The sequence below is a fragment of the Protomyctophum parallelum genome (genome assembly GCF_964188405.1).
Source record: "Protomyctophum parallelum genome assembly, chromosome: 12".
NCBI lineage: Eukaryota > Metazoa > Chordata > Actinopteri > Myctophiformes > Myctophidae > Protomyctophum > Protomyctophum parallelum.
Genome location: NC_139712.1, coordinates 41,717,430 through 41,740,645, shown reverse-complemented (window position 1 = coordinate 41,740,645; position 23,216 = coordinate 41,717,430). Strand labels below are relative to the sequence as shown.

At 44.0% G+C, this 23,216-nt stretch overlaps 1 protein-coding gene across 2 annotated transcripts in view; it reads right to left on the bottom strand.

The window, feature by feature from the left end:
- Positions 1-3,447: 3,447 nt before the first annotated feature.
- Positions 3,448-23,216, bottom strand: part of pola1 (polymerase (DNA directed), alpha 1) — a 113,332-nt gene continuing 93,563 nt past the window's right edge. For both annotated transcript variants that reach the window (XM_083778484.1, XM_083778485.1), the window contains exons 36-37: positions 21,311-21,407; positions 3,448-4,664 (exon numbers count right to left, since the gene is read on the bottom strand). In XM_083778484.1, coding sequence (XP_083634610.1) covers positions 4,528-4,664; positions 21,311-21,407 — 234 coding nt within the window. In that variant the 3' untranslated portion in view covers positions 3,448-4,527. The remainder of the gene's footprint in view (positions 4,665-21,310; positions 21,408-23,216) is intronic.

Below are 23,216 nucleotides of genomic sequence, written 5' to 3'. Positions count from 1 at the left end.
GTGGACACGACCGTCCACGGCTGACTGGCTGACTCATGTGCAGGTCTGACAAATGTTCTCAGTTATTTAAATTGCCACCCATTATATACCATCATAACCGCTCTATGCCCTGTTCCCATTTACTGCGACGCGCATGATTTGGCTGTTGTCTGTTGATTTCGATTCTCCGGGGCCTGGTGGTTGCTCCCACCACGTCCCTCCTAGAGAATAGACCCAATCACTCTACGCCTATAGTCGGATCACTCCTCGCTCAGTCAGTCCCCGGGGCCGAGAGAGGAGCTCCACAGCCTGGTTAATAAACCAGACCGAATCAGCCGTTGGCAAAAATAAATTGCCTGCCGGCGCGGTCCGTGCGATATTAGTCTGGTTTATTAACCAGGCTAGAGCTCCACCACAAGGCACTTTGATGAAGACTCGCCTCCCCCCCGGAGGAGGAGACCAGGCAGGCAATGAAAGGCCTGAATAGCGGACCATGGCACTCTGTTCCCATTTGGAAAGGGCCTTAATTCCCCGTCTCTCTCGCTCTCATCCAATTAGCTCAGTGCAAGCGGTTTATCGTCTCATAACCGCCCTTTCAGCCCGAACAAGGGAGACACTTTGCAATAGAACCAGCTCTCCTTTTGACACCCTCTCCGGTATAGGCTACTCATGTAGCCTATGTTCCACCTCGCTATGAATAATAGGGACAGAATGGACCACTAATTCCCTCATCAAAGGCTACCTTGTCCAATGTCCATCGCTTTGCCCAGCGCCGCCATTCTGCATGGTCAAAACGTAGTACAGGCAATAAAGCTTAACGTGTCAATAGAAAGAGACTCGTTCGCTTTTATTAGCTTAGTGAGGTCGAATTAATGCAGGGACTATAGATTTGGCTGCGGTATTAGTCCATTGACAAAGCTAAGATGAAAAAGCATCACATGTAGAACGCAGACTGCTGAGCGCCCCCCCCCCCCCCCCCCCCCACACACACAAGCTATATACTGTATGTTCCCATATACAGTCTGACAGTCCACTCCAGAGATTAAGGTGATTTTTGCCCCACTTATATACATCTTTTGTCCCCACTCAATATTTGCCATTGACAATGAAAGGAGAAATTAGGTCAAATGTCAGCTAAATATTTAACCAACCAATCACATACCATCACATTCAGTTGTTCATGAGATGATGTATAATAATTATAACAGCGCCCCTCACTTCACACAGGTGTGATTTTTATAAACTGTATATCACAGTGGTCCTCAAACCACTTGCACCAACATTTCAAATAGGTGTACTCTTGTTTCTCTCTCAGTCTATGCTAAATGACCTATAGTTTAGCCTTTGCATGAGCCTGCAAGGTCATAGAGGGCACCAAGTGCATGCTATGGGCTGAGGTGGAGTCTGCACACAATTCATTTCCACCTGAAATCCTCCCCCTTTAAAGAAACACTCTTGGACATCTTAATAGAAGTAACTGCACGTGCCTCAAATCAGTTTAAACAAGTTTTGATGACATGGAGTTAAATTAACACTGGATTTGGATGGTTTTGCACTGCAGGGGTGATGCATGGTTTCAAGTTTGTTACTCAAACTTGCCATGGAGAGACTGCTTCCCTCACTGTATTCCTTCGGTCCGCAAAACCACCACTCACCCCCATTGGACACAGCAAAACCACCGCTCACCCCCATTGGACACAGCAAAACCACCGCTCACCCCCATTGGACACAGCAAAACCACCGCTCACCCCCATTGGACACAGCAAAACCACCACTCACCCCCATAGCACACAGCAAAACCACCGCTCACCCCCATTGGACACAGCAAAACCACCACTCACCCCCATAGCACACAGCAAAACCAACGCTCACCCCCATAGCACACAGCAAAACCACCACTCACCCCCATAGCACACAGCAAAACCAACGCTCACCCCCATAACACACAGCAAAACCACCGCTCACCCCCATAGCACACAGCAAAACCACCGCTCACCCCCATTGGACACAGCAAAACCACCGCTCACCCCCATTGGACACAGCAAAACCACCGCTCACCCCCATAGCACACAGCAAAACCACCGCTCACCCCCATAACACACAGCAAAACCAACGCTCACCCCCATAGCACACAGCAAAACCACCACTCACCCCCATAGCACACAGCAAAACCACCACTCACCCCCATAGCACACAGCAAAACCACCGCTCACCCCCATAGCACACAGCAAAACCACCGCTCACCCCCATAGCACACAGCAAAACCACCACTCACCCCCATAGCACACAGCAAAACCACCACTCACCCCCATAGCACACAGCAAAACCACCGCTCACCCCCATAGCACACAGCAAAACCACCACTCACCCCCATAGCACACAGCAAAACCACCACTCACCCCCATAGCACACAGCAAAACCACCACTCACCCCCACAGCAAAACCACCACTCACCCCCATAGCACACAGCAAAACCACCGCTCACCCCCATAGCACACAGCAAAACCACCGCTCACCCCCATAGCACACAGCAAAACCACCACTCACCCCCATAACACACAGCAAAACCACCACTCACCCCCATAGCACACAGCAAAACCAACGCTCACCCCCATAGCACACAGCAAAACCACCACTCACCCCCATTGGACACAGCAAAACCAACGCTCACCCCCATAGCACACAGCAAAACCACCACTCACCCCCATAGCACACAGCAAAACCAACGCTCACCCCCATAGCACACAGCAAAACCACCACTCACCCCCATAACACACAGCAAAACCACCACTCACCCCCATAACACACAGCAAAACCACCACTCACCCCCATAGCACACAGCAAAACCAACGCTCACCCCCATAGCACACAGCAAAACCACCACTCACCCCCATAGCACACAGCAAAACCACCACTCACCCCCATAGCACACAGCAAAACCACCACTCACCCCCATAACACACAGCAAAACCACCACTCACCCCCATAGCAAAACCACCACTCACCCCCACAGCAAAACCACCACTCACCCCCATAGCACACAGCAAAACCACCGCTCACCCCCATAGCACACAGCAAAACCACCGCTCACCCCCATAGCACACAGCAAAACCACCACTCACCCCCATAACACACAGCAAAACCACCACTCACCCCCATAGCACACAGCAAAACCAACGCTCACCCCCATAGCACACAGCAAAACCACCACTCACCCCCATAGCACACAGCAAAACCACCACTCACCCCCATTGGACACAGCAAAACCAACGCTCACCCCCATAACACACAGCAAAACCAACGCTCACCCCCATTGGACACAGCAAAACCAACGCTCACCCCCATAGCACACAGCAAAACCACCACTCACCCCCATAGCACACAGCAAAACCACCACTCACCCCCATTGGACACAGCAAAACCAGAAGCTGGCAATAAAGATACAATACGCTCAACATACTCTGGGTTTCACTTTTTATTGACGTTTTAGTATTAAAATCACAACATACAAAAAAAATAATATGCTTATTACAACAACAAACAAAACCAAAATCACCTAGGTGGGTTTGGAATACCGTACGAAATGATAGGTTAATACATAATCTGCACATATTGTGAGACTTAAACAAAGTCCGGAAGGACATCAGCTGATCCACAGACACAGCACTCCATTTTTCACCAAACTTTGTTTCTGAACCATCGCACCTTTCTTCAACCCACACACAGACACACACAAAACTGCAATGAATGGCAGTAATTAGAATAAGTGTTCGTTCACGTGGTTGCTTCGAGGGGAAGTCATTTCAAAGCAGAGGGGAAAATGGCAGATCTATATAAACTCAGAACGTGTTGCTTTGTGAGCTTGTAGATCTGCTATCTTTAGTGCTTGACACTAGTGCGCAACCAAGTATAACTTGGTAGCCCTTCATCCTGCTCCTCTTCCCTACTATCCTATATTACAGCGCGCACAGAGTCATTTAGGTTTGATTGCTGCCCCCATTTACCACACCCGATAGGGGTGACGGGGTCACAGACAGTTGAGAGTGACTGTGTTGTGTGTGTGCGCGTGTGTATTTGAAGGAACTGGAGGGGGGAGAAGATGTGATGGGGTTCATAATAGGGCCATTAGATGGCATGTACGTGATATAGAGGTCATAGTCTGTAATCGCTCACAAACACACACACACACACACACACACCAACGCATCCTCCACAGGCGTGCCGTTTTTGCCGCAATTTTCGGTATTGAAAAGACAATCCGGGAATGTACACAGACATATACGTACATTAATGGAATATTCATGTATTGGGCCAGTATTTATCAAAGCAAGTGTAGCCCACAGCTGCAGAGTCGATCAAAAAAAGAACATCGACTTCTGTACAGTTAGTTAAAATGGCAGGTGTTCAGTGCCTCAGCAGCATCGATCCATCAGAGCACCAGGAGTCTATTGGTCATCAGTGAGACTGTATGTACATGCTGTGCGAGTGTGTGTGTGTGTGTGTGTGAGAGACGGAGCTGTTGTTTATGTACATACTACACAAGTGTGTTTACTTGAGGGAGGTGAAGGCCTGGAAAAGTTTGGCCAGGTTAACGTCCGAGTAGCTGCTGGCCGTTAGCGCCTTGTCCGGCACCTCCTTAAGCCTCCTGTACACTTCCTTCTCCTCCTTCCATGTCTTGAGGCGATCTGAGGAAAGGATGAAAGTTGGAGAAAGTCAGGGGATATGTAAACGTAAAGATGTACATCCCTTCTTAATTGACAATGTACTGTATAATGCTTTACTGTGCACCTCATGGATCCGGTGTTAATTCTGAATATTCCATTGCTGCTAAGATTTAGATTTGGCTGCTAATGGCGATGATGTATATCTATTTTACTGTACTGTTCTAGTCATATAACCATCTTTATCTTGTTCTCCACTTGTACCCGTGTGAGTTAAATACAATCTTGATTCTCAATAAAGGAGACAAAAAGGTAAAGAGAGTGCTTTGATATTTCAGTGAATCAAAACCGTTTAAAGTTGGATTTCTTCCTTAAGAGAGCTGATTGAGCAGTAATGCTATCACTTTGAGGCTGAGGAGGTAGATGGCAACACACCACTACCTGTGATGGCAGACAGTAGACACACACTCAAAGTTTGTATTACTATACTTATGCAGACAATATTATTACGAGCAAGACGCCCTGAGGGCAAGAAGCTGATACAACAGCTTGAGAAGCAGGAGTTATGCCCCGTTCACACCAAGGAAGCTAGAAGCAGCAGCTTCTAGATTCCTTGGTGTGAACGGGGCTTAAAACTATAAATCTGGTGTCAGTGAGGTCAGATGTAGAGTTGCTGGCCGGCTCCATATATGCAGATCTAGTATGTTAAACCATGTATGGCTATCCAGGGTTTGGTGAGGTCAGTGTCGTGATCCAGGTGATGATAGTCATCTCCACATATGGAGATCCATGTGTTGTACCAACTTGTTTCATTTGCAAGTGTTAATATTCAGACATCTCCATATAAGTTGGGGTACCATTAATAACCTACAGTATATATGCAGGCAAAACTTACAATTTTAAATTCTGCTTTAAGTAGCATGTGAGTGGTCAAACTAGAGGGTTTTCGTGATCCTGAATCCATGGGCTAAAAACTGGATAAGTGGCTGCACGTGCACACACACACACACACACACACACACACGATATGAAAGCTCCCTAGACTAGAGTGTATGAAGTAAATACAATGCGTCTGTTACCCCCTCAGGTGGGCTGTAATATGGCTAGATGGGGCACAGTGAGCTTCTATCTTGAGTCACCAGAACCGATCTGACCACATCAACTCAAAGACACTGAGACCAAGCTGACCGAGGCTCAAAATCACAGCCAAGGGAGACAGAAGATGACAACTAACAGCTATCGCCAAGTTCCTATTCTGCATCCGTCTTGTTGTATAGTACAGTACATACACAACGAGGCTAAGTTGTTATCGGTGTGTCTTGCTGTGCTTTTGCTGCTTTATTGGCTCAGTGGTTATTCTGGCTCTGGCACTCAGCTTTCAGTGTCTCCAGCAGGGCTCCAGCGTGCGACCTAGGTCGCATATGCTACTTAACGTGCGAGTTAAAATATAATGAGGTCGCTCCGGTGCTACCCATTGCTTTCACTCCCCGCCTCAACCATGAGGCACAGCAGGCATTAGTGCGATAATAAAATATTACTTTCTTCTGGCTCATTCCGCCGAGTCTCGTCTCTCTCTCTCTCTCTGCATTAGTTTCCCTGCAGCGCACAGTGCAGGAGAATGATGAGAATGATGCTCGGCTTTGCTCGGGCTGAATCCACGGAGATAGCAGAGTCAGAACATGTCCCCAAACACACTTGTTTGATTAAACATCGAGTGCCACTGAAAAATAGCGTGTTATTTTGCGTCGAGTAGCGTGTAGCCTGCGAGTAGTGTGCAGGCTACATGCATAACAAACAAAATACATCTTCCACGTGAAACTGGTATATTCTTTGTCGTACGACGTGTTGCGTGCTGAAAATAGCAGATTGACAAGCTCACAACGCATCGCGTCCACCACACGTTGTGAGCTGGTAGATTGCAGCTATTTTCAGCACATGGAAATATGCAGGCTGAGACATTCAGAAACTTTTCCCTTCACAACAAAAGCACATCAGCTTTCACATGTTTGGGCTTCATTCCATATAAAGACAGAAGCAATGCAAGGATTACGAATTTCACAATTGCAAAAGGGTGCAGGAAGAGTGGGCACGTAAACATTGTGGGCACCTCAGTGTTAAATATCCTTATTGGCCATGTAGAGGTTGAACATGCCCATGCTCAACGCGAGACTGGTGACTTATTGCACCTGTGCCACAGCGCAAATGTAAACACAAGCTAACAAGACTACAACTCAAAATTATGGAGATATCAGATTTTTGTCCCGCTGCTTCCAGTTCATCGTTTCTGCTCGAGAGAGACCAGATCAAGGTAGGAGGGAACTTGTGAACTCAATACTGCCACAATCTGGCGGAATCAGGTTAACCGTAAACAGACATGGTACCCTAAACATACATAGGGACACACATTCCTGGGACATGTGAGAATGGCTGCATGCTGGTATTGCAAATCTAAAATAGCAGATCTACAAGCTCAGCTTGTAGATTGTTGGTTGCGTGTTCAAGTATATAAATCTGGCATATTTCACTTTTGTCAAACCATCACAATTCACGTGAATATTTTACTCAATGTACCAAATTTCATATTTCTAAATTCCATTCCTGTGACATGTGAGAATGGTCCAGTGAAAAAAAGAAAAAGCCCATTGGGGGTGTAGGGATTTTTTTCCCCACTGGTCCCAATTTCACTAAACCCAGGTGAAATGGGCAGGGATACCTTCTATGATGTCATTGAGCATCATGAAGGTACCCAAGGACCCACCCACCCGAGCCCGTAGATTGGCTATTGATTTGATTGATTGATTTGGTGTAGTGGGAAATACTAGCAAGTCAACAAAGTATATAGGGTTTAACTGGTTAATAACCAATTCAATAATCAATCACTTTATAAAACAAGTCTGTGCGAGTGTGTGTGTGTGTAAAATGGTTCTGGATCAGACATATACTGGTTCATCCATCTGGCAGGCTGTCAGGTCCCAGCTATCTCCTGTTCCGTTCTTCCTGCCCACTGCATTAGTGGCTGATGGATAAATACCAGTCCACTGTCTGACCCACGGGAACAAAGGTTAGATACACACACTAACAGTAAGTAAGGCAGGGGCTCTCATGTACACACACACACACACTAAGAGGAGATACTCAGGGACGATGAAAGGTAGTTAAACACTGCATGGACACACAACACCGTCATGGCAACTACAAACCATCCATGTGACACACACACACACACACACACACACACACACACACACACACACACACACACACACACACACACACACACACACACACACACACACACACACTTGACTTAAGCAACAGCAGAAACTATCACCAGATAGGGATAGGAAATACATCAATATGATATCGATGTCAAGATACGAGACTAGATATCATCAGGCAATTTGTAATATATTATCATAATATGGAATAAGTGTTCTTCTCATGGTTTCAAAGGCAACATAACACGTTGAAAGCAGTACACAAAGTACAATTTAACAAGCTATGCCAAAAGGATAACAGAGGGCTTGTTTTGTTTCCATTGTACTCGATTCATCATCAAGACATTCAATAGTACAATACCAAAAGTAACAATAGCCCTAGTACTAGATAGTTCTCATCTGAGCAAGAACAGAGATGGAGGGAAGGAAGGATGAGAGGAGATGAAGAGGAAGGTTTGAACTAGTGAGGGAAGGAAGGATGAGAGGAGATGAAGAGGAAGGTGTGAACTAGTGAGGGAAGGAAGGATGAGAGGAGATGAAGAGGAAGGTGTGAACTAGTGAGGGAAGGAAGGATGAGAGGAGATGAAGAGGAAGGTGTGAACTAGTGAGGGAAGGAAGGATGAGAGGAGATGAAGAGGAAGGTGTGAACTAGTGAGGGAAGGAAGGATGAGAGGAGATGAAGATGAAGGTGTGAACTAGTGAGGGAAGGAAGGATGAGAGGAGATGAAGATGAAGGTGTGAACTAGTGAGTCCATCAGAGGAATAAAAGGGGTGTGATGATGATGCATGATCAAGCGGAAGCAATCATGTCATTTCTGAAAGCTAGGAGAAAATAATTCCCCCCCCACCACCTCTTTTCTCTCCTTTCTCCTTTCCACCTCAATCACTGTGTAGCGAACAAATAAAAGAATGATTTAAGTGAGAGAGACACCTTGCTGTAAGTCCGTGCACAGTAGGGTTGCAGTTCAAACTAGAAAAAGTTCCCTTCTGGGCACAGGTCTCAACCAGGAGGATAGGACTGTGTGAGATGTTTGGCAAAATGTTTAGGAGTAATATAAACAGGTTTGTTTTTTGCAACAATTTTCTTCATTTTGTTGAGGAAATGCAGAGCCAGATCACTCATAGCATCTCTGAAGATAGAATTCTGGATGAGCAAGACATGTGCAGCATTTTGAACAAAACGGGCCACTCTTTGGAACTTTGGAAGGTAATGTTAGCCAATCAGTGTAGAATCTGCGAAATCCAACAGACTCGTCTTGATCACATGACTACAGAGATCATGGGTACCGATTCGCGTGAGATTTGGATGAAATCTGTGCGACTAACATAAGCAATGTGTTTTGCAGAAATCAACCTCATGGTGGCGCTATAACCGGCAGATGTGGAGGGATGCAGGGACAACATTTTCCATGGCCTCTAGGGAGTGTGCATACATAAGTTGTATACAGATCGATTCAGTTATAGCTAAAAACAGGAATTGGCCTGTTATAGCGCCACCATGAGGCTGATTTTGAAAAAAATGAGTGGCATGACGTCCTCGGCCTAGTGGAAATGTGCGTGTATAATTTCACGGAAATTGCTCACTGTGTTTGTGATTTCTGGCATTTTGTTCGAAACGGACTAATCAATTGAGCTTTGGAAACCAATCTTAGCTAATCAGGATGGAAGATGGGAAATGGTGCAGATCCGTGTTGATCACATGACTATGGAAATAGTGTTATACCGAATTGTGTAATGTATGGCTAAAATGTGTACGAGTAATCTACAGAAATGTGTTTTGCCTATAACAGGCCGAATATTTTGGGCAGAGGTTCGTCGTTGGCATCCAGGGAGTGTGTGTGCAAAGTTTGGCATGGATCGGGCCAACAGTGGCGGAGATTAGCTGGTAACGGACAGAAGGACGGACGGACGGACACAAAAACACACACGGACGGAGTGCAAAACATACTCTCTCCCCGTGCCTTCGGCCTGGTGGAGACAAACATACTCTCTCCCCATGCCTTCGGCCTGGTGGAGACAAACATACTCTCTCCCCGTGCCTTCGGCCTGGTGGAGACAAACATACTCTCTCCCCGTGCCTTCGGCCTGGTGGAGACAAACATACTCTCTCCCCGTGCCTTCGGCCTGGTGGAGACAAACATACTCTCTCCCCGTGCCTTCGGCCTGGTGGAGACAAACATACTCTCTCCCCGTGCCCTCGGCCTGGTGGAGACAAACATACTCTCTCCCCGTGCCTTCGGCCTGGTGGAGACAAACATACTCTCTCCCCGTGCCTTCGGCCTGGTGGAGACAAACCTACTCTCTCCCCGTGCCTTCGGCCTGGTGGAGACAAACATACTCTCTCCCCGTGCCTTCGGCCTGGTGGAGACAAACATACTCTCTCCCCGTGCCTTCGGCTTGGAGTACCGTCGGCTCCAACATTGTATTGTCACACACTCGTGCGCGCTCCGTGACAATGGTGGGCGCGAGTACGCCAGGGCTCCACACACTCTCTAACTAGGTGGTAAATGCAATAACAAGCCTGTAATTAAGTGAGCATGATGAAGTTAATGGAGATCGGCCACTCTGTCCACCGCAGACATGAATATTCTATTAGGGGTTGCGGTGGTGGCGGGCAGCTGGAATAGCAGTTAATTTAATCACCACTGCGAGCACGGGGGAAACTTCTTTTGTCCAAGTGTAATTGCACAGAATGAATAATTGATTTGACAATCGCACCCGCAGATTTCTCCACCACCTCGCTTTGTATTGGCACGGCAGGAAGCGAAGGGGGGGGGGGAGACGACGACGAGAAGAGAGATACAGACATGGTGGAAGAGGAAAGGAGAACAGGCAGAGCGGATGGAGAGAGAGAGAGGTGTTAGGGAATCGGTCAGGTAAATGGATCATTAGGAAAGCGCGGCTCAAGGACAATTCATCTTTTATCAATGCAGCAAAATTACATTATTGCTCACTCATGCAGTCATACTGCCCATACTCAAAGACTGTAATCTGGAACCATCGGGGGGGCAACAGGAAAGGCAGTAGAGGAGAAAAGAGAAAAGAAAGGCAGCCGAAAGATTGAAGAATGGAGGGAGGGAGAGAGGAAAAGAAAGCTGTGCGAGGATAGAGAACAGACATGAAATAATTTGGAGGCATTGATCCAGGATGTATGGATGTATAAGGAATGGACAGTATATGTTTGATCATTGTGTGATAATAATGCCTCCATGTGTGTTCTATTAGCCATCTCCTGCAGTGGATGAAATTACCTCCCTGTTTTTCTCAGTCATGGCAATCAGTCATAATACAATTTACATGAAGAAAAGCACACACTACAATGATGCACCCCTGGACTGCAGTGTGCACATTAAGTATAACCATGAGATTTTGTTCAATGTAGACTCAACTAAAGCTGCCCTTTTTTTCTCCCTCAAACAGCGCTTAATTTGTGGCGAGTCATGCATACAACACAACTAATGCATATTCAGTATACGTTCTGTTTTCTACCTGTACTGTATTAATGCACTGCTTAACACCAGCGTTGTTAGAGCCATTTTCGCCTCTGGTAACTACATAATAGTATGTCTTACTTTGTGCCACCAGCGATTTAAAGGAACGTCACCCACCACTTTTAATATAGTTGACACTTGATACAGTTTTGTGTGCAGGATGAGTTATAGCGAGTGGACAGGAGACACACACACACACACACACACACACACACACACACACACACACACACACACACACACTCTATAGGATTGTATGTTCTCCTCTCTGTAATCTGAGCAGTTTGGCTCCTGGAGTCATGGGTGTATAATGCAGTAATATGGGGTATTACTGCCCCAGGTCCAAGGGATAACACCTTAAACCTATACTTTAATACCAGCGTGTGTGTGTGTGTGTGTGTGTGCTTTCATGTATGTTCCACCATTGTACAAACTTGGGGTTCGTAGCATACTTGTGTGTGTGTCTACTGTAACGGTGTCTTTACAGGTCTCCCTAAACAAATTAGACCAGACAATTGAAGTTGATTCATAATGATGCTGCTCGAGTCCTTACTAATATCAAGAAAGTGGTGCATATCACTCCAGTCTTTACACCGGCTACCAAGAATTGATTCAAAGTTGGTCTATAACAAAGCTTTTTTAGTGCGCTCGCTGGAGCAAGCCCAGAATGAAATACTGTGCTTCCATTGAAGTTGACTGTCAGTGATTTGCACATTGTACAGTTTCATGTGGCACCTTAAAGGAGAATTCCATGCTAGAATGCTTTCTTATCTTTCTTACCTTTCTTTGTAGTTGTTACGTCCAGGTGTTTTTTTGTGCAAAAACTCCTTATTGGCTATTTTCCCTACCATAAGCCCTCAATGAATTGCATTGCATTGAATGGGGCTACGGGGTGTTATGCTAGTTCGCTTATTTCCATCGAAAGAAGTAGTAAAGTGTGCCGCTTGGGATATTATTTACATTATGAAGAGAGGATATATACAAAGAAATTATAATTTTGAGTGATGGAAATAAGCGAATTAGCACAACACCCCATAGCCCCATTCAATTCAATGCAATTCATTTAGGGCTTATGGTAGGGGAAATAGCCAATGAGGAGATTTTGCACAAAATAACACCTGGACCTCTTTGGTGGGGACGTAACAACTACAAAGAAAGGTAAGAAATCCTTTTAGTATGGAATTCTCCTTTAAGCAGAACCAATTCCTGTGTGTCCTACATACGGACAATGAAGTGCTTCTGTGCGAGTACATAAAGTGACTCACAAGGCAAACACAATTATAGTCCAAGCCAGTGAGAACTTGGATGCAGCCCAAGCAGAGGCAGTATTAACTAGAAAAAGTGCTCCTGGGAACACAGGTCTCCACCAGGTCAGGTAGGTTATTGTAGGCCAGAAATGTTCAGAATTAAATTATCAGAGGTGAGTGGACTCTGTAGAAGTTGAAGTTATTCCCTACAACTGAGAAAGGGCAAAGGGGGCATGGCTCTTCCCTGTTTAAGAAACTACTATTACGCAGCGCAGATAACTCCTCTGCTATACTGGAGTAACAGGGGGTATAAAGCGAGATGGAAGGAGTTGGAGCTTGGTCTCGTTGCTGACTTCCCTCTGCAGGCTGTAATAGGTGACAAGGGTTTGGCGGACCGATTAGAGAGGATCAATAATCCATGGATAAACCATACGTTAACTGTGTGGCAAAAGGTTGTGAGATCATGTGGTTTAAAAACAATGTTGAAACTTTTCAGATGGTGTGCCTTCGATACAGATTTTGCCCCAAATGTCATTTATACAAAGAAGTGAAGTCGATAGTTTCAGATCAATACAAGTCAAACATGGTTTTGAACAGGCTGACTTTTACAGATATCTCCAGGTGCGGCACTATATCAATCAAGAATGTAAACTCAAAGAGTTTTCTGCAGTTGAATCAGAGTTCTTTTCCATATTGAAGTCAGCTCTCACAGTGGAGCCAAGTAAAGCCCGACACACACCGTCTGCGACCGTCTGCCGCGCGGCGCCGCCTGGAAAATAGAACTGGGTTCTATCGGCGCGCCAGGCGCCGCGGCGCGACGCAGCGGACGGAGCCGGTGTGCGTTAGGTTCATTGAAAATAATGGAGGCGGCTGTGTCCGACGCGCGGCGCCGCGCGGCGGACGCAGCCGGTGTGTGGTGGGCTTAAATCCATCTCTGAGTTATATGGCGCCATTTCAGATACTAAAAATGAAAGCACACTGTACATCAAAGAGAGATGGGAGAGGGATGCAGGAATTGAACTCTCGGAGGAAGTGTGGGAAGGGATCTGGGAGTTCCAGTCTACCTCAACTTGTTCTATGGACAGGAGAGAGCACTGTTGGAAAAATATTATTAGATATTTTAAGAAAAATTCAAAGGGGATGATAGGCCGTGCTGGAGGGAGTGTGGGGCAAAGAAAGCCAACCACTTCCACATTTTCTGGGGGTGCCCCAAGTTGGGGGTGTTTTGGAACAATATTCACAAATCACTGTGCTCAGTATTTAATACTCCAATACCTTTTAACGGTAGCGCTTTACAATAATGACCCGTTATAAAGCATTTATAAACGTTTATAAGCAGTTTGTAGACTATTAACAAATCATTAACAACCTGTTTGTTTACATTTGTAAATGATTACTAAAACCGTTATAACTATGGTTACAAATCATTTATAAGGTATTAGTAAGTAGTAAACTATTCATTAATAAGCAATTTATATACATCTGTAAATGATTATTAAATCATTTGTAATGACCCATTATAAAGCATTTATAAACGTGTATAAGCAGTTTGTAGACTATTAACAAATCATTAACAACCTGTTTGTTTACATTTGTAAATGATTACTAAAACCTTTATAACAAATTTACAAATCATTTATAAGGTATTAGTAGTAAAAGTATTCATGAATAAGCCATGTATAATACATCTGTAAATGATTATTAAATCATTTGTAACTGATGTTATATAATATATACAAGCTATTTGTATATTTGGGAAATGTGTTTGTTCATGTTTAACATATGCTTTGTAAAACACTCCTAAAATATCTATAAATCCTTAGTACATGTAATTATGTGACCTAAAGTAAAGTGACGACAGTTCATCATTTTCAACTGTCTGTTAATGTGTCTGTTCACGTTTAACCCAGGGCTGCCATATATCAGAAAATGTCAAGTGAGACTCTAGTGTCTTAATGTGTTCGACGCCGTCCGAAGGGCGGCGGCGAAGAAAATTGGCTTTTCTTATGTCGATTTGGCCCGTTTTAATGTTGATATTTAACCTTAACACTGATGTCTTCACCTCCATGCCAGCTGCTCTCCCTGCACTGACAGCCTCCTCATGCTTAAAGTAGAAATGAAAAAGATATCTATCTATCTATCTATGCTCCTCAGACCCAGCCAGCCAGCCACACACATAGTACTCAGACCCAGCCGCCAGCCAGCCAGCCACACACATAGTGCTCAGACCCAGCCAGCCAGCAAGCCACACACATAGTGCTCAGACCCAGCCAGCCAGCAAGCCACACACATAGTGCTCAGACCCAGCCAGCCAGCAAGCCACACACATAGTGCTCAGACCCAGCCAGCCAGCAAGCCACACACATAGTGCTCAGACCCAGCCAGCCACACACAGCTCCGTAAGGGAGTGGTTGCACCACTCAAAAAATCTTCAAAAAACTGAAGAGGCTACTGGAGATTGGAGAACCTGATTTGGACATGATCTGATGCAGGAAAATGTCACTATGACAGAAAGAGAAGATGGGTCTGGCCACATTCATTCACCCCATAATCTCAGTGGAAATTGGGGAATATGTCAGAAAAATGGAATGTGGGAAAATTCCTTATTTTTACATTTTCTTAGTTCAAACGCATCTGTGGGCTCTCTCTCTCTATGAACAGAAACAAGTCGCGATGCGGCCCCTCCCCCTTCACTTAACACACACACACACACACACACACACGACTTTGTCCCTATAATGTGCACGGGCTATGGCACTGTTCCACTTCCTCATATCACGCAAGAGACGCCACACACCAGTATAGAAGAGAGATAGTCACAGGTCACTTACTCACTTGTTGTAACTTGTGGGGGCTATATTGTCTTCCATGAAAAATATTTCGAAGCGATGTTAAACTAATTTCCATGCGTCACACAGTCAGGGACCCTGCTGATGATTTGGTCCACTGTTTACCCTCCTGCATATATCAGCGCTGCATACAGATCGGCTATTTTACCGTTTGTGAGGAGCGTGCGTTATTACGCGGCGGAGCCGCAGAGAAAATTGTTATTTATCATTATAATGCGTGTGAAATGGCATGTGTGGCGTGGTGCGTGGTAAAGGGTTAAATTGCGTGACTGTCACACTCAAAGGGTGAGACATGGCAGCTCTGTTTAACCCTACATTTTATGTTGAAGATGTTGTGTTGCATTGTGGGTAATCCTCAGTACAGAGGAACTCCATACTGAGGGTAAGATGGTCTCCTGTTTGCTCAGGCACAAACAAATTAATTACAAACATCTAAGCTTCATATAAGTGGCCAGATATGCACTGGCCACTTATATGAAGCTTTACAGCTTTACATAGTGTTATTCAGTAACATTAGTTTTTGTATGACATGGTATCATATGACATTGTTTATTTAATTGTTTGAAAAACGGTTAGCATGTTAGCTATGATAATTCACTGACATGGAGTATGACACAACATACTCCATGTCAGTGAATTACCATGTAACAAAGGCTACACAGCTGTGCTAACAGCTAGCTAACATGCTAACCGTTTTTCAAACAATTAAATAAACAATGTCATATGATACCATGTCATACAAAAACGAATGTTACTGAATAACACTATGTAAACATGAGTGCATATATGGCCACTTAGATGAAGCTTAGATGTTTGTAATTAATTTGTTTGTGCCTGAGCAAACAGGAGACCATCTTACCCTCAGTATGGAGTTCCTCTGTACTGAGGATTACCCACAATGCAACACAACATCTTCAACATAAAATGTAGGGTAAACTTGAACAAACACATTAACAGACAGTTGTAAATGATGAACTGTCGTCACTTTACTATAGGGCACTTAATAACATGTACTAAGGATTTATAGATATTTTAGGAATGTTTTACAAAGTATATGTTAAACATGAACAAACACATTTCCCAAATATACAAATAGCTTGTATGTATTATATAACATCAGTTACAAATGATTATTATAATAATTTACAGATGTATTATACATGGCTTATTCATGAATAGTTTTACTACTTACTAATACCTTATAAATGATTTGTAAATTTGTTATAAAGGTTTTAGTAATCATTTACAAATGTAAACAAACAGGTTGTTAATGATTTGTTAATAGTCTACAAACTGCTTATACACGTTTATAAATGCTTTATAATGGGGTCATTACAAATGATTTAATAATCATTTACAGATGTATATAAATGGTTTATTAATTAATGAATAGTTTACTACTTACAAATACCTTATAAATGATTTGTAACCATAGTTATAACGGTTTTAGTAATCATTTACGAATGTCAACAAACAAGGTTGTTAATGATTTGTTAATAGTCTACAAACTGCTTATAAACGTTTATAAATGCTTTATAACGGGTCATTATTGTAAAGTGCTACCATTTTAACTTCACAACCTTGTACCTGGGCCACATTGAATGTCTTAACCAGTCGAGATACACAAAGCTACTGCAGGTGCTCTTGGCAACCAGCAAAAAGTAAACAACAACAAGATGGCTATCCCCAATCACACCCACAAACCACAATGGACGATTGGCATGGATATTTTCAAAATGGAAAAATTAACATACATGTTAAGAACTAGATTAGACAATTTCTACCAAATTTGGAACAACTGGATAGTGCACATTGCCCCTCTGAGAGCGGACTTTGTGTGATGTCACTGGTCCATTGCCTGCTTTACGATTGTAGAAAATGTGTCGAATGGTCGAAGACCAAAGCTGTATTGTTTTTGTCCCCCTCAGCAATAGTGTATATACTTTCTTTTTTTTGGGTTGTTGTTGTTTTTTTTTTGTCTGTCTTTTTCTGCCACTCTTTTCTTTTTGTCCTCCTGAAATGTTACAATCTGTTTGTCCCTGTTTAAGTGTGGACTTGATGTCATATGAAAAAGGACTATACAGAGACATTGGAGTTGGAGCCACATGGAGGGGGGATGAGGGAGGGAAGAGGGGTGGAAAAAAAATAAAATCTTGAGAATTGCTCGTGTGTCATATGTGAAAATGCTATCTGTAATGTACTGCTCTTTCCAAATAAAACAAATATTATAAAAAAAAAGAAAAAAAAAAGTTGAAGTTATTGCACAGACATGCAAACTTCAGATGCCAATCTTAGCCAATTTATGTTTTGCTAAAAATCGGCCTGCTGGTGGCAATATAATCGGCAAATGTGAAAAGGGTGGCATTTCTTCCACGGCTTATTAGTGGGAATACTGTAAGTGTGCAAAATTTCACTGAAATCGGACAATGCATTCGAGGAATTTTGTTAAAAACGAGCCACTCCTGCAAACTTTAGATGCCAATCTTAGCCAATCAGGATGCCATATGAAAAATCAGACAGATCTGTATAGATCACATGAATAGGCCTATAGAAATAAAGTGCATGATTGGAGAAAATCGGTGGAAGTAATAGCTAGAAAGGTGTATTGCAAAAATCGGCCAGCTGGTGGCGCTATAACAGGCCCATGTGAAAGATTTGGTCAACTGTTCCTGCTCCGGCCTCCAGGGAGTGTGTGTGCACAGTTTCACGCCAATCGGTCCAACGGTGTAGAGATTAGCTGTTCAGACCAAGGGGCCAGTGAGGCGCGCCAACGTTGAAGCACTAGGCCCTAGTGGTAAGAGGAAGGACTGCAGACGGACCCGTGGATTCATGACTTTGCGCCAGTTCAGTCTCTATCCTTCTTTATACTCTATGGTTCAGACGGATGGACGAACACACGGGGGGTCAGGGGCGAAAACATAGTCTCAGCCAGGCCTGGCAGTTTATAATTGGAAAAACACTAAGATTGTATTGTATCTTTTTTGCTCTGTAAAGCACTTTGAGCTACATTTATGTATGAAAGGTGCTATATAAATAAAGTTTATTATTATTATTATTATTAAGATTGTATTGATAATATAACAATGTATTTTATGCAAAGAAAAATATCATGGTATTTTCCTTTTATAAAAAAATCTGGAAAAAAGATTTTTCATTGATTGTGATACAGATGAATAGCAACTTCAAGTAGCTTATATAGTTCCATTGATCCAAGCCAGAAGACTATAGATTGATTAAAATAAAACGTGCTCTGAAATTGCATGCAGACCACCCATCTGACCGGCAGCCGAGCGCTGAAGTGGTCAGTAGGTTCAACATAATGTACATAATGTGTCAATTATGTTTGGTCCTGGCGACTGGATTGAAAAAAAAGGGGCACGTCAAGAATTGATTGACGATCATTTCCTGCATCCAAGGAAAAGTTAGAAAAATAAATAAATCCAATCAAGCCTATAATAATGTTAGCAGCACCCCCTGCCTCTATGCCCCTATTTCAGCTCTTGTGAGTGGTCATTCTGTTGATTACATGTTATATTTACCTCTTTTCTGTTCGGGCCGCTACTCTGAGGTACATTCATACATAACATAAATATTTAATCAAATAAATAAATCACTCAGCCCGGCGGACCCTTTCTAATCAAGTGACATCAATCAGGGAGGACTGTGGTTAAAGTGGCCTTGCGGCAGATGCCTTCTGAGCGCGCTCAGAGCCCTGGAGTAGTATCTATTTGGTTCCAAGGAGGGGGCAGGACATACGCTCCATGTCCCATTATTGGAGCAGGGCTGTCCTTCGTCAGCGTGCCCATTACTACCCCTATCATTTCCCCAAACGTAAAGCGTGCTTTCAATCAACACCAACCCAACGAGTGCCTGTCCTAGAGGCGAGGCGAGAGAGAACGAGGTGTAGGGAGACTGAAAGGAGAAGGTTTGGAGAAGCCAGGGGTAAACGGGAGGAGAGATGGAGAGGCTCTTTCTTCCTTTCGGTGATTGGAGAATTTTGCATTCTGTATTTGTGTGATTGAACCCCTCTTCTAAATTAGGGCTGTCGACTCGAGGGGCTGAATATCCTTAACCACATCGCACCCAACCCAATGCCCATGGTCCACTCGCTTGTTCTCTGCGTGTGCGTGCGTGTGTGTAAAAGGCGCAAGTTAAGCCACTGATTGCTAATGCTATGTTGTGAAGGGTGGGATATATTTGTGCACTAGGAGCAGTTGTTCATAATGCGATTTCTATTGCAGTGTCCATCCTATAGGCTTGATTTTGAAAACACAAAAGTGTAGTACAAGGAACAATGTCATTATATGACGTTTAACACAATGTACTCCCGCACTGTGTCTTCTTAAGGCTTAAGATAAACTGATGAAGGTCTAACAGACCAAAATGTTGTTGAATTCCCATTAAATCATTTTCTTGCATTTGAAGACCGTGTGCAGGATTTATTTCTTTTCAGTACGCTGGGGTCCTCGTCTGGTCTTACTCTTCACCTACGCACCTGTTGCCTTCGTAGGTGTGAAATGCAATAATGAAAAAGGCAGTGAAAGGATAGCTAAGGCTGCAACGCCCACTATGTAATGTCAGATTAACAAGCAGCTAAATATTGTTGGGACTAGTTCCACAGATTTTTACTTGAGGACTTGTTTTAGACAGGCATATAACGTCACAGCTGAGAAGAAGAATTGTCACTGTTTATTTAACTCTGGTTACTGAAAGTGTACGGGACTTGTGTGACGAGCACGTAGAACAGAGGTAACTCTATGGGTAGAACGTAACGGCGGTTATAAATCACAGATGATTAGTTGATTCTTTGAAAACTGGCCGAGTGACGAGCATTTTTATGACCTAATGAGTTTATGGTGCGTTCGTAAAACAGTGCACCGGAGCGCACTCGCCTATTAGTTTGCATTGCACAGTGCGCTCTCCCCCTCACAGTCAGAGGGAAAAGCAACCAGTGCCGATACCACTCTTGAGTGTGTGTGAAGAGTCTGAAAGCAACGTTAGCATATGTAGCTAACGTAGCATAACAGACAGACTGAGAGCCATGCATGCATGCATGCTCATGTATGCGGGAGTGAGCAGTCAGTGGCCACTGGCCACACAGAGACAGCGGAGCAGGCATGCTGCTCTGTCTTTCAGTCTACTCTGTACGTCTTTCATGCGATATCGGGATTCGGGATTTTATTTTCAGCTGATGTCATTGGTTAGTGCAGTGGTGCTGCCTGCATTCAAGTGCAGCACAAACAACATAACACATTTATTGAACGGTCAAATTCTGTAGTAGCACAGGTGCAACAAACTGAATTTTACAACTCGCACTGTTCTATTTTTAGTAGCAAATGAGACTACCTAGTCGCACTGTCGAGCCCTGGCATCATCACAGGGTCAAAAAAAATGACCAGATTCACTTCCTGAAAATGCAGCGTTGCATTGTGGGAGAGCCACTACTAGAAAGTCTTTCAACCGCCAACTAGTGGTGGAATTGTTGTACTGAAATTCACGTTCACATAAGGATACATAAGCACTGGATGCACTATGCATGGCAACGTAACGGACGGAGTGTATTGCATTGCGTTATCTCACCCCAACGTAAGTGAAAACGGACTATGGACTAGGCCTTAAGAGTGTGTTATTGGCCCAGGCCGTAGCGTAACGGTCTGGGCACCGGACTGGTGATCCAGTCGCGGTGTGCCGCGGGTTCGACTCCCGGACCCGACACGGCCTTTACCGCATGTCATCCCCCCATCTCTCTCCCGTTTCCTGTCAGCCTACTTTCTATCCCTTAAAAAATCAATAAAGGCGTAAGCCGCAAAAAAATATCTTAAAAAAAAAAAAAAGAGTGTGTTATTGTGTGCGCGCACGTCTTACTTTTCTCGTCCATCTGCTGTACTTTGGTCACTGCATAGTCCCAGTCGAATATGAACCTGTAGAAACACAGCTGGTTGTACAGGGCCTTCTCAGAGTACTGTGGAGAAAACACACACACACACACACACACACACACACACACACACACACACACACCACTTTAGCCAATGACTTAGCTCTCGGCTTGGGCATTCTTGCAGGCCTTTCACAACAGATGTACATAACATAACCGAGGCTTCCAAGTGTGAACCCAAGCAGTTTACATTTGTAACCAAGTTGTATAATAGCTTCCATAAGACATTGGTACTTTAGCACCTTGGTAAGGAATGCCTCTTCCACATCAACATCATCAGGTGTGTTAGCTGTAACACTCCGAAATGGTTCGAGAAATTTACCATGTGGGGGTCCCTCTACTGTACTGTAACACCCCAAATCATCATATATACAGTTAATATGTGTGTGTGTGTGTGTGTGTGTTCGGCTGCGCAACAGTGACACTTGGTTGTGAAAACCAACCAAAAGCTATTTTCGTGCTCGGACACAGCCAGCCAGCTAGCCAGCCAGCCAGCCAGCCAGCCAGGAGACAGACCCAGGGACACACATAGTAGTCTATAGGAGTGGTCGCACCACTCAAAAATGAAAACATTTTTTTACCGACCAACATAGCGGTAGTTTTAGTCACATTTTAGTCACCTGGAATGTTCTAGTGTTTAGTCTAGTTTTAGTCGACTAAATGTCATACGATTTTAGTCGACTAAATCTACAGTTGATTTAGTCGACTAAAATGTATTTTGGTGGGCCTTGATGCCGTCGTAAGGACTGTTTTTACACAACTGCTTGTAGATCGGCTATTTTCAGCATGCAACCAAGTGTAAAATTGGATCTCTTGTCCACTAGTCCCTTTAGGCGGGTAAAAATATGGTTTGACCCTAAAAAAATTGCAACAAAAGGTTTCTCAACTTTTTTTTGTAGTATTAGGTGTCCTTAATAACATACTAAAAGTTTACCAAAGTTTGACCACCCGAAAGGTGTTATTTTCAAGATGGCCGCCGCCAGTTCTTAAAATACCATTACTCCTCCATTATTCATCCTAGGAAAATAATTTTGGTGTCTAACCCTATGTCTTGGTTATCTAGGAATCCAATTAGAATATATAAATTATATAAAAGTACAATGATATATTAAAGCAAATTTTTATAAGGTTATAACAGTGTAATAGGACATTTCTCTTTTCTATAATGCCGTACTGCTGTATATAGGTGAATTCATCACCTATACACAATTCACATTCTGTTGAAGCTTTCAGGAGATTTATTTTGATACCATAACAATAAGGAATATATTCATTATTACTGGGTGGTACTGTCATGTGACATTTGTAAAAGCATGGCTGCCAAGTGATAGACTGCATGGGAATATTACACAAATCATGGAATAAATTTACAGAGAAATGTCTGCCCTTTTTTTTGTAAAGGTGTCTGGCAATAATAATAATAAAAATAAGTCCCCTATAAGGGTAGTGGTTCCCAAACTGTGGGCCGGGACAAACATTGTGAAAATAGGCAATCTATAAAAGCTCACAACGCTGAGTGTCTTTGCAGCAAACACACTCAGTCAGTAGAACCAAATGGCCACTTGTCTGGTCTATGGGGAAGATGGACTCCTCAGTGGGGATACAGTGGAGAGAAATGGCCCCTCATGGGCCTAGAGCAGGGGTGTCGAACTCAACTTGGGGCGAGGGCCGCATTGGTCAAAAGGTCACTTGATGGGGGCCACAACCAGTTGCGGACGCACACTCGATGTCTCATAGGGGATTCACACTATGGTCCCGGGTGCGCACCGTTCCCGGGAGCGGATCGCCCAACCGTCCCCGGGACCGCATGGGGGGAGGGTCTCTGGACCGTTG